General features: G+C 51.7%; 1 protein-coding gene across 5 annotated transcripts in view; it reads right to left on the bottom strand.

Moving 5' to 3' along the window:
• The window catches only part of KCNB1 (potassium voltage-gated channel subfamily B member 1), a 105,263-nt gene extending 90,657 nt beyond the window's left edge, over positions 1–14,606 (bottom strand). For 4 of the 5 annotated variants that reach the window (XR_004385172.1, XR_004385170.1, XR_004385171.1 and 1 more), the window contains exons 1-2: positions 14,438–14,606; positions 12,482–13,214 (exon numbers count right to left, since the gene is read on the bottom strand). Coding sequence is in view for 2 of the 5 variants with exons in the window: in XM_032879005.1 (XP_032734896.1) it covers positions 12,482–13,048 (567 nt within the window). In the remaining 3 variants the exon portion in view is untranslated. Of the gene's footprint in view, positions 1–12,481; positions 13,215–13,791; positions 13,968–14,437 lie in introns of those variants that run through there. The other variant, XM_032879006.1, reaches the window with a different exon arrangement.
• Positions 14,607–15,311: the final 705 nt, after the last annotated feature.

Below are 15,311 nucleotides of genomic sequence, written 5' to 3'. Positions count from 1 at the left end.
GGGTACACCTACCTGCAAGACCCTTGCTTTGTAGGGGAGAGCCCTCTGATGAATCATCTCGCAATCGTGCAAGTTTGCTCACTCACTCAACAAACACTAACATTTAAGCAAAAATAATAACAACAATAGTTAACTTGTACTGAACACTTGCTGAGTGCCCAGGACTGCTCTGCGTGCTTTCATTTAGAACTATCACCCTGGCTGATGTCACCCTCTCCAAATTATGGATCAGGAAGTCAAAGCCCAGAGAAGTTAACTCATCCCACCGAGGACACACAGCTTGAATCATCCCTGAGCTGTGATCTGAATCTAAGCAGTCAGGCTGCTGACCCTGAGTTTTTTTGTTTTTAAGATTTTATTTATTTGACAGAGAGAGAGAGATCACAAGTAGAGAAAGAGAGAGAGAGAGAGAGGAGGAGGCAGGCTCCCTGCCTAGCAGAGAGCCTGATGTGGGACTTGATCCCAGAACCCTGAGATCAGGACCTGAGCTGAAGGCAGAGGCTTAACCCACTGAGCCACCCAGGCAGCCCCTGCTGACCCTGAGTTTTAAAGCAACCCTGTCTCTCTGTGGGCCAGGCCTGGCATTCACAAAACAGCCCATAAGCTACTCTTCACAGTGTTTTGTGCAAGGAAGGTAAGAACAGCAGGTTTTTGGAGCACAGAGGAGGGAGCAGCCAGTGCTGCCTGAAGAGAATGTGGGTGGGAAAGGGAGGAGAGACTGCAGGCAAACAAGTGGAAGAAGGGGGTGCAGGGCAGATCAAATCAGCCTGGGCAAAGGTGTGGAGCAGGACCAGGGAAGGACAGGGTAGTCTGGGAATGCCAGAGGTGGGTATGGAATGAGCAGAGGGGTCAGGGAGAAGGTATGGAAAGAAGTGAAGGTGGAGAGGTTGGCTGGAGCCTTGAAGGTCAAGCTAAGGAGTTTGGACTTTATCCTGGGAGTAGTGAGAACCTTGGAAGTGTTTCTGGAAGGGGATGATATGAGCAGACTATACTTGAGAAAGATGGCTCTGGTTCTCTGAAAAGGATGGACTGGAGAAGGAAGGCTGGAGGCAGGGAGGCCAATGTGGAGGCTAAGTGGAAAGGCCACGGTCCAACAGTGACAGACAAGGTCAGCCCTCTGATCTTGTCTCCCCAACTCCTCTGCTGGCTTACTTTGGTCCGGTCACACTGGTCACCCGGCTATTCCTTGGCTGACCCCAGACATGCTTCTGCCCCCAGGGCCTTAGCACATGTGGTCTTCTCCATTAGCAATACTTCCCTGCAAAGTCCACAAACTTCCCTCTCTCCTTTTCTACATATCTTTGCTTAATTGGCACCTTCTTGGTGAGCCCTCTCCTGACCATCCTTGTAAAGGCCTCCACCCAAACATCACGCCTCCCCTTCCTGACCTTTCTTCAATGGCTTCTGTCACCAACCAAAATATTACATTATTTGATCTTGCTATTTCATCCAAAATACTTCAGTGTGTATCTCTAAAAGATGAATATTTTAAAACACAACCACAATAGCATTATCATACCTAAAAAAAGGCTTATTTCCTCAGTAGCATCAAATATCCAGGCGGGGTTCATCTTTCCTGATTATTTCAGGATTCCTCTTTCACAGTTGCCTCCAATTGGTATCTGTATTTGTTTATACTTTGAATGGTTTCACTCTCTCTCCTTCTGGAATATCAGTGCCATTAGGGCTGGGATCTTTGTTTTGTTCTCTGCTGTGTCCCCAGCACCTGGCACAGTGCTCAGCACACAGTAGGTACTCAACACATCTCATTGATTGAGGTCATTGAGCTGGTCATAATCAAGAACAGCTGATATGTGTGTTTCTCATTATTTACCATTTCACCTTATCTAATGCTCACATCTTCATGCAATAGGGCTGTGATGGGTCCATTTTATAGACAGAGAAATGGCACCACGGGGCTCAAGGACTCACAGCTAGAAAACGGTCAGGGGCTAAGACTCACAGCATGGACTGGGCATCTGTAGACCCTGGTGGAGGCTGAGGGTTTGTGGCTGCCCAGGAACTGCCCCCACATCCCACATATATCCCCAAACCCACCACTCTTCATGGACTCCCCTGCCCCTCCGCCCACCCCCCAGGCTGCCATCTTCTTTTGCCCGGAACATTGCTGTTTCCTCCTGGAAGTTGTTCATCCTTTATTTCTGTGGTGCCCACTTCTCATGCAACATCCAGTGGGTGGAGGCCAGGTTTGCGGCTAACATCCCACAATGCACAGGACAGCCCCTCACAGCAAAGAATTACCTGTCTCCAAATGTCAGTAGTGCTGAGCCTGAGAAACCAAGCTTGGGCAGAGAAACCGCAGGCGTTCAGCATCCAGAGTGTGGCGGAAGTTGATGCGAGTCAGACTTCCAGAAATGTGCTAGCAATAACAACGAAAGCCCCAAAGTTTGTAAATAAAATCCTTTTTTCATCGACAAGTACATATTCTCAGTTATCTCTAGGATAACATCATTCACTCATTTGACAAACATTTATTCAGTGCCTCCTCGGTGGCAGACACTGTTCTAGGCACTGGGGTACAACAGTGAACAACATAGACAAAAGCCCGACCCTTTGAAGCTTGGATCCAAGTTGGGGATAGAAAAGGTAATTGCATAATTAAGTAATTGTATGCCATGTCAGGTAGAGAAAAATAAAGCAGGAGAGGGGAATGGAGAGCACTGGGGGTACTATTTTATAGGATGGTCAGGGATTGCCTCGCTGAGAAGACGACGTTTGAGCTGAGATCTGAACAATGTGGGCAGTGAGTCTTATGGATACCTGCAGGAAGCCTATGGGCAGAAGAAACAGCAAATGCAAAGGCCCTGAGTTGGTAGACTGGTATGCCACTGGAATAGCAAAGAGGCCACTGGGGTTAGATTGCAGTGATGGAGAGAGGGAGAGTGGTAGGGAAGGAGGTTGGAAGGATATTGGAGGAGAGGGGAAAGATGTTAGACAAGGGCCCAGGAGGCATAGCGTAGGACTTGAGTGTTTTTTCTAAGGGAGATGGGAGCCATGGATTCTGAGCAGGGGAGTGATCTGACTCATAGACATCCCTTTGGTTGCATGTGGGGGACAGACTGTGGGGGTGGCGGGAAGATGGGAGCACAGACAGGAAGAGGCTCCTGCAGTTGTTCAGATGGGAGAGGATGGGGACACAGCAGTGGGGCGGTGAGAACTGGCCACATTCTGGACAGGTGTCCCCCATGCTTGTGTTTTACTCTCTCTCACTTGCATTCCACAAAACTTTCATGAGTAGAAGTGGAATGATGGAGCCATGCTGGGTGTGTCAGGGACTGTCACTTATCTCTGTCAACAATTACCCAGACAGCACCTCCCTATGTTCCCAGCACTGTGCACAGAGCTCTATGTCTGTTAGGGCCTCTGACACGCTCTACCCCAGGGATCTACCCAAGATCAGTCATCCAGAGCAGCAAATGGTGCTAGGAAAACTTGGTCCCTTACCTCACACCACACACAAAAATTAGCACAAAATGTTTCAAAGCCCTCAATGTAAGACCTTAAAGTATATAACTCTTAGAAGAAAAGATAGGGGGAGAGCTTTATGACGTGGGATTAAGCAATAACTTCTTGGATATGACACCAAAAGCATAGGTAATGCAAGAAAAAATAGACAAATAGCACTTCATCAAAATTAAAAAACTTAGATGCATGAAAGACACAATCACCCAAGTGATAACACAACCTACAGAATGGGAAAAAATAGGTCTGCTCATAGATCTAATAAGGGGTTAGTATCCAGAATATATAAAGAACTCTACAACTCAACAACAACAACAACAAAAAACCAAACAACCTGATTAGAAAACAGGGAAATTACTTGAATAGACATTTTTCTAAAGAATATGTACAAATAGCCAGCAAGCCCATGAAAAGATGTTCAACATCACTCGTCATTAGTGAAATGCAAATCAAGACCACAATGAGACTCCACTTCACACCCAGAAGAATGGCTATTATCAAAAGAACAGAAAATACCAAGTGCTGGTAACGATGTGCAGAAATTGGAACCTGTTCCCTGTTGGTGGGAATGTAAAATGGTGCAGCTGCTGGGGGAAATAATATGGCAGTTCCTCAAAAAAGAAAAAAAAAAAAAAAGGAATTACCATGCAATCCAGCAATTCCACTACTGGATATATACCCAAAAGAATGAAAAGAAGGTCTGGAGGAAATATGTGTATACCCGGGTTCATAGCAACGTTATTCACAGTGGCCAGAAGTAGAAGCAAGCCAACCATTCATGGATGGATGAATGGCTAAACAAGGTGTGTTAAACACATACAATGGAGTATTATTCAGCCTTAAAAAGGAAGGAAATCCCGACACAGGCTAGTACATGTATGAACCTTGAGGACATTACAGCAAGCGAAATAAACCAATCACAAAAAGACAAACATTACATGATTCCATTTCTGTTTGGCACCTAGAGCAGTCAAATTCAAAGAGACAGAAAGCTGAATGGTGGTTGCCAGGGGCTGGGGTGGGGCGTGGAATGGGAATGCTATTGTTTAATAGATACAGAGTTTCAGTTTTGCAAGATGAATAATTTCTGGAGATTGGTTGCACAACAATGTGTGTATACTTAACACCCTTCAACTTATACTTAAACATGGTTAAGATGGCGAATTTTATGTTTTTTGTATTTTGCCGGAAATAAAACAAGAAATCATCTGGGGGTTGTGTTCCAATTGTGGCGCTCAGGCATAAGTGTTTTTCAAAGCTCAAGGGATCTGAAGGTGCAGCCAGGGTTGAAGGCCACCACTCTGTGAAGTGTGCCCTGTTATACATCTACTTCCCAGTCTCACAGAGGTGAGGTGTCCCGTGGGCTTGCACCGCCAGGAAGTGATGGAGGTGGGATCTGAACCCAGGCAGGCCCTTAGGAATAGGTCTTGTGTGGCGACATTACGTTTTGTTTGTTATTTATGTCACCAGGGAAACATTTGAAGGAGAACTGTGCGCTGGACATTAGCATGTGAATTTCAGCTCCCTGGCTCCCCTTGGTCACGCTCATCTTTACCAGAGACACCGAAACCAAGAATCTGTCTCTCCCTCAGGGAGAAGGTTGGGCCCTTATCTATTAAATTACCTGTTAAAATAATGCTTAATGCTAATCTGTGTCCGTAGTAGTCCCAGCCAGTAGCCTTTGGGGGCAGGTCATGAGGGATCGGGAGCCAGGAACCCTGCCAAGTCAGGTGGGAGATGCTGAACACATCCCTCCCCTCAAAGCATGGTCCCCCCCACCCGGGGATGGGGCAAGGGCAAGGTGGGGATGGCTCCTGGAGCTCCCTTCTCACCTCCTGAAGGCTCTTCACACAGCCCTGGGGCCAGACCATGGGTTCAGTCAGAGAGCCCTCCCACTCCCTGTGTGACTGTAGGCCAGGCACTTCACCTCTCTGGGCCGTGGTATCCATGACTGTGAGAAGAGGATGATTGTTGCTCCCTCCCGGGGTGGCTCGGGAGTCAGATCCTTTGGGCCCATGACTCTCCTTGCGTCTGCACTGGCCGTCAAGTGCTGTTTGGTACCTACTGCTGCTGTTGGTTCTTATTTTATCCAGGAGACGGAGGTAAGGCTGACGGAACCCGCCAGCCCAGGATTCTCTTCTTTTAGGAGGATTTCTGATAGGGGTTTTGTTGTAAGATGCTTTTTTAAGCCCACAAGACAGCCAGGATACTGAAGACGTGACATCTCCCACAGATCTGTGGTTCATTCCCCCCAGAACCAGATCCTAGGAGACCAGGATCCAAGCACAAGTGGCTTATGTGGAAAGTCATCCCAGAAAACACGGTAGGGGAGAGGGGTCTGAGACGGGGAAGGGAAAGAAGCCAAACGGGGTGTATTATCAAGCAAGGAACGATCAGGGGCACCAGGAACTCTGGGGCCCTTTGTAGACCGGGCACCTCTGAGTTATACTCCCATCCAGGGGTGAGGGGGCAGGGGTGTTTATCCAGCTGTCCCCATCAGTCAGCAGGGGAGGGCTGCTCTGGGTGGGACATCAGGTCCCTGTCTTAACTGGACTCACTGGCCACAGGAGGCCTCTAAGGCAAAGCACTACCGGAGCAGGACGGCTGGGAGTTGGGCTGGTGGCACTGAAATGCTAAGAGCTAAACGGATCTGGGTGGGACACTGCCACTCCTCTCTTGGGGCTGAGTCCCCCTTCTGCCCCAACTGTCCCTGTGATGGTGAACAAGTGATACAACCTCACCTTACAATGAGCACGGATCATTTTAGAAGAAGGAGACTTTTTTTTTTTTTTTTTAAAGGAGCTTATTTATCTGGCAGGATCATCAGGATTAAATGAGACAATGACAGTTAAAAACAAAAAACAAAACCCTAAAGGTTACTGAAGGCTTTCTATGAGCCATTGCTTGTGTTAACTCATTTAATTTGGTAGCGACTCCATGAGACAGGCATTGTTACTGCCCTCACTTGATGCGTGAAGGAACAGGACCATGGAGAGGTACGATGGTCGGTCGGCCCCAAACCATGCAGTAGGTGAGTAAAGGAACCAGATTTTGAACTTGGGCCATCCAGCCCTAAAATCAGGGCTCTCATCCATGCCACTATCAAGTCTAGGAAGTACACAAAGTGCTGGGTATGGAGTTGGTATTTACTGCAGGCTTGTTCTCTTTCAGTTAATGAAGCTTTGGCCAAACTGCTCATTTGGCCAACACTTTTCCTCCCTAAGCATTTTCACATTAGTAGCCTTTTAAAACCCCCTGGGAGACCAGCTGCCAAGGTATGACCCTGGTCAAGCATCCTAACAGAATGGAAAGCTCTCTGAGCCTCGATGAGGGTCAGAAAGTCCTGGAAATGATCCCTGATCTTTCACCAACTCATGACCCAGCCAAGTCCCTGGCATCCTCTGTGTTTCCTTACAACAAACGCGGATCCAGGATTTCTGACGCCTGTCTTCAATGCCTTACACCCACTATCATACTTAATCCCTTGGGCAGCCCCGTGAGGGAGGTTTTAATGTCATCCTCATCTACAGATTCGGAAATGGAAGCTAGGGGAGGTGAAGTGATTTGCCCAAAGTCGGGAGCTAGGAAATGGCAGGGCTGGGATTCCAACTCAGGATGGTGTAAACCCACAGCCAGGATTCCGGATCTCTGCAATATCGTCTCTGAGGAATAAACGCAAACATCTAGGATGACCGACCTGGGCTGGCAAGAGCCTCGGCCACTGATGACTCATAGCGCTGAAAGGGTCCCGTAGATTCCAGATTGGTTTCCCTCATTTTCTCGCCCCCACCCACCCCCTGCCCTTATTTTTTTTCTTGATGATAATACAGGAATCCCCCTGGCTCAGGTTAAGGAAACAAAGCATCATCACATTAGAGGTATGAAATCCCAAAGGGGTGGGCAGTGATCGGGCAATCCACAACACTGGGACAGGAGATGTTGCCAAGCAGGGGTGTAGTTAGCAGACAGGAATCCCCTGGTCATGCTGATCATCACTGTTGTCATTTATTGGATGTGTCCATGTGCCAGGCACTTCCTGCAGATTACCACCTCGTGGCCCTCTCAGGTGGGCTCCATTTTAATTCACATTTCCTAGATGAGGAAACTAAGACTCAGAGAAGGGAAGGAATTTGCCCAAGGTCGTATTCCTAGCCAGCCATGGACCTGAGAATTAAACCACATCTGTTAGACCCTGGAAAGGATTCCTTTTTTTCTTTTTTAATATTTATTCCTAAGTAATCTCAATACCCAACATGGGGCTTGAACTCACAATCCTGAAATCAGGAGTCCCACAATCCACCAACGGAGCCAGGAACGTGCCCCACCCCCACCCAGACAGGATTCTTTATCAAATCGTGGTGGGCAAAATACTAACCACTATCTTGAAAAAGAGACCGCTCCCACTTTTGAATATAAGAATATATAATTATTATGATTATTCACATTTATAAAGTACTTTCCATTTGCAAATTATATTCACATCAGAAATCTGAGTCATCGAAAACGCCCCAAGAGGTGGGCATTGCTCTAACTGCCATTTGGCTGATGAGCTCAGTACAGTGCAGACAGCTTAAAGAATCTGCCTAGGATTCCAGGATTCAGAAACATAGGCTGGGAACCAGACTAGCCAGGGCTCAAGTCCTAACTCTGCCATTTTCATTCCTTCAACAAATATTTATTGAGTGTTTAATTATGGGAGTTCCAGCAAGTGACTTCACCTCTCAGAACCTCAATTTTCTTTTTGTGAAAGAGTCTTAATACCACTCATCGAAGCCATTTCTTCCTGCATCTGAAAATGCTAGATGCTTGCCTTCCTTGGCTTCCCTGAAGGGAGAGCATGAGCGTGTGACCTGATCCTGGCCAGTGGGATTTGAAAAGAAGTCTGAGAGGGCTCCTGGGAAAGGTTTGCCTCTCAGGGATGAAATGACCCTCTTCACTGGTTGGACCTCATGGGTCTGCACTAGCAGTCTTGTGACAAGAGGCAGCAAGCCTGGGGACCAAGCTACATGCAGGAGCTGGAGGAGCAGAAAGACAGAAAGATTCTAGAATCCTGATGGCATCCTGGAGCCATTCACCCCAAACCAGCTACCTTGGAACTTTCTGTTACAGGAAATGATGCATCTTCCTCCTTGCAGAGGCCGCTTCCAGTTTTCTCTTCCACCACTTGCCGTCCAAACTGGCAGATTACCTGATAGGATAATCTATCCTTCAATGTTGAGGGGATTTCAATGAGATAGGGGTTTTAAAGTACCCCTAATTAGTGCCTAGCACACTCAACAGTAGCCAATCAGACTGAGATACACGCCCCGAGACTATTCCAGGGAGGGCAGATGCTCCTGGCCTGGCAAATTATACCCCTCTCTCTCCTGCTAAGAAAAGCCTGGAGGTTTTTCCAAGAAAGCGGAAACCCAGCGGTGGCCTAGGACCACAATCTTGTCGCTCTGACAGGGCCGACCCCAGCTTCCAAACAAGAATCCATCACACTGCCTTTTGCCTAATGGATTTTGATTTTCACTCCCCTGACGGTGAAGGCAAGAGCCTGTACTTTGGTTTGTCTCCGTGTTGCCAGAACATCCCATCAATTATTAACAGCGTCAGCTCCGTCTCCCGGTACTGCTATCAGGAGGAAAGAGTTGGTTGCAACTCAGCCCACCCAGTCATGGAGAAGGACTCTGCTCCTACTTACAAAAACAAGCCGCACCTACTCCCGTGTGCTAGGCACTATGCTAAAGCTTGAGAAACAATTTCAGGATGATTCTGCAAGGAGGACCTTGTGTCTCCATCTTATAGGTGGAAGATGAGGGCTCACAGAGGTGAACCACCTACCTGAGGCCAAAAACTGGGGAGGGGGTAGGACTGGACCTGGGATCCTGGTCTGTCCTTGCTCTAAACATAAGAGATATGCTTGTTCCTGCATCCCACAACCACCGAGAAATGATCCTCCATTTGACAATCTCATTCTGGGGCCTCTGAGAAGTGTCCACAGGCTTTGCTGTTCTGACAAGCAAGGCACCTAACTTGGGGATGGATGGAGTGGGCAAAGCGCAGATGATTGAAGGAGGCCAGGAAGCTGGGCTGCAGGCAGCCCGTGAGGAACAAGAGACAGATCCCCAAAACCCGTGACAGGCTGACTGACTGATGGTTTGATCCTTCTTTCAGTCCACATGTTATTGGGAGCTCCTCTGGGCCAGCCATCTTGATGGGTGCTGGGAACAGAGCAGTGACTATAACTCATGGAACTCACACTCTGGAGGGGGCAGGGGAGGAAGAAAAGGAAGAAAATACAACTTCAGATGGTGCTCAGAGCCTATGCAGGCAAGACACTGAATGTGGTTTCAGAGTAAGGGGAAGGAGGATGTTTTAGACAGGGGTCTCTCAGAGGAGGGCTTATGTGAACAGGGACTTGCTTAAATGAAGAATGAGGAGAAACAGCTGGCGACAAGACAAGGGGGTGAAGTATTCCAGGTGGCAGGAATAGCCAGCGCAAAAGTCCTGAGGTAGGCTGAAGCCTTCCCTGTATAAGAACAGCAAGGAAGCCAGTGGACTGGAGCGCAGTGAACCAGAGGAGAGTTGAGCAGATGAACTCAGAGAGAGGACATGGGGACCGATTCAGTAGGGTCTGATAAGCCATAGTGGAAGGTTTGGATTTTATTCTGAGTGTGGTGGGAAACCTCTCGAGGATTTTAAGAAGATGAAAAATGTGATCCAGCCTATATTTTGAAAAGCTCACTCTGGCTGCATTGTGCACCATGAGTGCAGGGGGCAAAAGTGGAAGGGAGACTGGAGAGAAGTCTGTGGCACTCAACCACTATGGAAAGAACAACATCTTCAAAATCACACTTGGATTTGAATTTCTGTCTACTCCCATTTGCCTGCTGTGTGACCTTAGGCAAGTTACTCAACCTCTCTGAACCTCCCTATTTGTAAAAGGCTGGATAATAACAGAGAGCTGGTATAAGGAGCAATTGTATTGTAACATTCCATACACAGTAAATGTTTGATCAATGGTGGTCGGGATTTCTATACTGAGGGACCAATGAGCCTGCCTGCCTGCCTCCCCATTTCAGCTCTGGCTGCAGAATGTCCTAGGCAGTCCATCTGCCGGGAATGTGAGTGGACAGCCTGAGCCTGGGATCATGGAGAGGTCATGAAGCCCCTCCCCGTGAGCGGATTAACCCGAGGGCACGACTAGGCTGTTTATTCCCAAACAGCACCTTTTGCAACCCTGAACTCCCTCCCGGGTCTTGCTGCCAGACACCAATCCAAACACAGCCCTTTGACGCCTTCTTCTCTGGGAGGGTGACTCGACCCTCCCCAGCCCCTCATTCTCACGTCTTAGGGACAGGATAGGGTGGAGGGGTGGGGGTGGGGAAGAGTCGTGTTTGGGCCTAACCAGGGGGTGTGTAGGAGGAACCCTCGTCAGGCCTGGAAATAGCAAAATAAGTCTGCTGATCCTAAGCCGGTTAAGGGTGAGTGACTGTCTTAAGAGAGAGGCTTTCTGGACACAAACCCTAGGGCAGGATTATGGTCAGAGGCAGCCCACAGAAGAGGAAATCAGGCCTAGAAATCTCTACATCCTCTTGGGGTTTGCCAGGGAAGAGGGAAAATGTTCAGGCCTCCATCCACCTTCCTTCCAGCCACCCCCTCCTGCCTCTATTCTCAGAGGCCTCTCCCCAAGCTGCCAGATCTGGGAAAGGGACCCCACAGTGTCCCCTTCAGACCCAGCCTTGCAGGTGGATCTTCAGTGAGGGGCCACCTAAGCCAGGGGGATCCCAGAAGGAGAGGCCAGCGGGGACACGAGGCAGCCCAAGCACATACATGATGTTGATGTACACGCTTCCTCCTGCCTTTTTCCTTTTGCCACGAACACATTGACCTGCCCGTCCACCCCATCCCCACCCCTCCTGGCCCCACTCTTTCAGAGTGTTCAACATGTCTTTCCTGACATGGCAGTCCTGGATATGACACCAACACTTCTCTTTTCTGGCTCCCCCTGGGCCTTACACAACCTCTTTGAGAGCACCAAACACATGCGTTGCCATTTACTCCCAACACTCAGCGCTCTGGCCACCTGAAGACAGGCCCCATCTCTCTGAGCCATTCCCGGAACCCAGCCTCACACAACGGAGCCGCTCATCAACCACTGACCCCCTTCCCTGGTCTGGCCCCCCCACCCCAAGTCTGTCCCGGGCCGGCGTAGCCTCTGCCTTTCCCCACAGCACACTGGCCCCCTAGGTTTGATCTAAGCCTTTTTGCCTCCTTCTGCTTCATTTTTTCATGTTGCCTCATTTTTCTGTCTTATTTCAGAATTTACATCCTCTTCCGACAGCCAAAGCATCTTTACAAGCTGCACCAAATCATTCTTGGAATAAACTCACGAAAGAAAGAAAGAACAAACCAGGGGTGACCCTTCGCCCACGAGCATCCACAGCCAGCTGTGTGTGTCACGTATGCACACATCCACCCCTCAGAGTCCCTTTGCCTCATTTTTCTTACTGATGTTGAAACTGTCTGACGGCATCTGTGTCCTCCAAGCCCATCTGTAAGCTGCTTTTATTCCTTCCTCGGGGCAAAGTAGGGTTAAAAATACAGGGATAAGTATTAGAATCGCAGTTGACCCCCCTCCCACCTGGGTCTAGGACTCCACAAGGGAGCGTTATGTATACAGACCAAACTCAACTCCATCCCAGCAAGGCTTTACCGTCCCTCTGTGCCTTCTTACTCAGTCTACCCTCTTGCTGTGGGAGTTGACGTCTCCGTAAATCCTCTTCTCCAACAGAGTCGAGATATCGAGTATTGAATCATCGAGGGATGAGGTAACCAGTGCAAACAGAACAGTCGCAACGGGTTGGTCCTCACCTCTGAGGTCTGGGCCAGAGCCCCTCCCCCTTTCGGGTCTTCTTATTTGGGAACTAAGCCAGAGACCCCCAGCGGTGGTCCTCAAGCGGGGGACCCAGGCAAAGCCCCCAGTGCAATTGCCCGCAGATCCCAGACTCACCTTGGCAGCTACGGAAGAATTGGGCTTCTCCAGGAGGTCCCAGAGCTTTTTCCTCTTCTCTGCGCAGCAAGTGTTATCGAACTCCTCCCCCTCCCGCTCCCGCAGGGTCTCGGCCTCCCGCTTGAGCTCCTCGTTCATCTGCTCCTTCTTCTGGTGGTAGCGGGCCTGGCAGCAGGACTCCAGGTAGATTTCGTCGATGCCCCAGTAGTCAAGCTCTTGGCTGAAGCTCAACGCGCACATCTCCTCCATCATGTGCAGCCGCCCAGTGCGGTAGAAGTTGAGGATGGAGGTGAAGGCGCCTGGATGGCGGTCAAAGAAGTACTCGTTGTCGTCGAGGCTGTAGTCGTCGCACACCTCGAGCAGCGAGTCGTGCGTGTTGCAGTCGCGTAGCTTGCCCAGCCGCGTGCGGGGCAGGCGGTCCAGGGTGCGCCAGAGCACCTCGTGTGCCAGACCCCCGACGTTGAGGCGGACACGCCTCGAGCACGCCTTGCTGCGCACGATCTCCATGGGCTCGGGCGGCAGCGAGCTGGTGGAGCGGGAGCCATGCTTCGTCATGCCCGCCGGCATCGCTGGTCCGGCCGCCCCCGCCCCCCCTGCCCCCCCAGGCCGCTGTCACTGGACCGCAAGGCCGGCCGCTGCGGGGGAGGGGGGCAGGGAGCGCTGTGGGCTGCTGGGGGTGCAGGGGACTGCACCTGCGCGCGTCACGGCCGTCTTCTCACCTCCATCCTGACCGCTGCAAGGCAGGAAGCGGACGCGGGTCAGCAAACAGGGAGCTGGGCGCGGCCCCTCCCCACCTCTCCACCGGGGCCCCAACTGGCCTTGACCTTCCCGGTACTTAAGCGGCTCAGGACTTGGGGGACGGGGTGGGGGGGTGGGGGTTGCCCTACGACTTGGCGCTGTCCCTCCCGCCGGTGCTGAAGTCCGCTCCACCCCATGGGTGGAGGGAGGGGCGGCTCTTCGGGACGGGGAGAGGGCCCCCAAGAGGCGCTCCGGGGATCCCGGAGGCCCCACCCCGGGTTTCTGCCGCCCAGGACCGACCCAGCCGCCCCGGGCGCTGTCCTCCCCTTCGAGTGCTGAAACTCGCTTCTTTCTGGGTCTCCCCGTCGAGTCCCAAACCAGGCCCCACAATGGGCAGAAAAGGGCGCTGTATGAAAAACTTTTTTTTTTTTTTTTTTAAGATTTCTCATCTTTTCTTTCTCCCTGCTTCGAAATAATTAGAATTTGAGTTCTAGGGGGTGGCAGCGTGTTTGTTTTTTTCTAAACCTTGAAAGACTTGGGGGGGAATTCTCGGGGGGATTGCTGCTGCCCACCTGTCGGAGGTCACAACTGACAGGGTGGTCAAAGACAGCCTCTCTCGGGAGCGACCCCTCTCCCTAAAGCACGGGAGCATCTCTTGAGGTCGCTCCGGTATCTAAGTGAGCCCTGAAAGATGCAAAGCCGAGATCTGCGCGGAGTCCTGACCCTCCCTCTGTGACCCCTCACTCCACACCGGGAGGGGCGCGCAGAGTCCTACGGATCCACCTGCTCCATCCTTCCTTTTCTCCTTCCCCGCCCCCTCCCCCCTCCTTGCTCCTCTCCTGCAATGGCTTTTTATAACTCCGGGTTCTGCGCCTTTCCCGGTGCTTGGAAGGGAATGGGTGGGGGAGGTGGGAGGCGGGGAAAGGAGCTGAATTTTCTGGCCTTTTCAAAACGTGCCCTCCTCTCGCCGCGCGCTGGTGATTTCGGGGGCTGCCCTAAGCCCCCCAGCATGTGCTGACGCCCCCTCCCCTCGTGCCTCCCTAGGCCCCAACCCCTGCCCGAAGAATCCCCCCAACCATAATATCCCCCCGCCCACTCCCCCACCCCCCGCCTGAAGCCGCGGAGCCCGGGTAGACCAACAGGCCGAACCGCGGCAACCGAGTCCCCGTCCTCTGTTCCTCTGTGTCCCCGCCGCTGGCCGCGCGCCTCAACACTCACCCCCTGGGCGGCCGCTTCCCGGGGCCAGGGAACGCGCATCGCCCCGGCCGCCCGGGCGCCCCCGCCCGCGGGCAGCGGCGGACCCGGGGCCGGGCCGGGCCCGGCCTACGCCGGCCGGGCAGGCGACGCGCTAGGGCTGCAGGCGCCGCGGAGCCGGGGCGCCCTCTCTGAGGCTGGGGGCGCGGGTGGCAGGTCCGCGATCGGGCGGCGCCTCCTGCTCCACCTCCTCCTGCTCCTGCTCCTGCTCCTGCTCCCGCGGCGGCGGCGGCGGCGGCGGCGGCGGCTGCTGCTTGAGCGAGATCAACAAGTCGGGGCTGAGCTTAGGCTCTGCGCTGGCTGCGATTCTGTCCCGCACTTCGGAGCGCCGGGAGTCGGGTACTGAGGCGGGACGGCGCCACCTGCGGGTCGGAAGCGTGCGCGCGGCTTAACTCCTGCCTGCCCGGCCCAGCCTCCAGGTGAGGATGGGGGCGGGCTAGGGCTTTGAGAGAAGGAGCTGCACCTGGCGGCGCGGCCCTTCCCACCTGGGCTCCATTTCCTGGCTGCCTCGCAATCCCGCCTTCCTTTGTCAGGTGAAGAAGGTGGGGGTGAGCGCCTACTCTGTGTGAGGCACTAGGATAAACGGCTGAGAAACAGCTGGGAATCAGACACAAATGTTTAGTCCTTGGAGAGCTGGCTGGAGACTGACAAAAACCAAGAAAGTCAAAAGATATGTCCGACGATGATAAGCGCTGGGGGGATAAGGAGGCAGAAGAGAGGGATAGAGGCGGGGGTGCGGTGGGGGCAGATTGCAATTTTAAATAGCCCTTGCTTTCATGAGTTTCCTTGCTAGATTCTCAAATCGAATTGTAGAATGGAATTCTGGATTCTAGTGGAA

Source organism: Lontra canadensis, unplaced genomic scaffold, assembly GCF_010015895.1.
Source record: "Lontra canadensis isolate GAN:19392208 unplaced genomic scaffold, GSC_riverotter_1.0 scaffold65, whole genome shotgun sequence".
NCBI lineage: Eukaryota > Metazoa > Chordata > Mammalia > Carnivora > Mustelidae > Lontra > Lontra canadensis.
The sequence above is the reverse complement of the archived record's forward strand: the minus strand, read 5'-3'. Positions and strand labels throughout refer to the sequence as shown.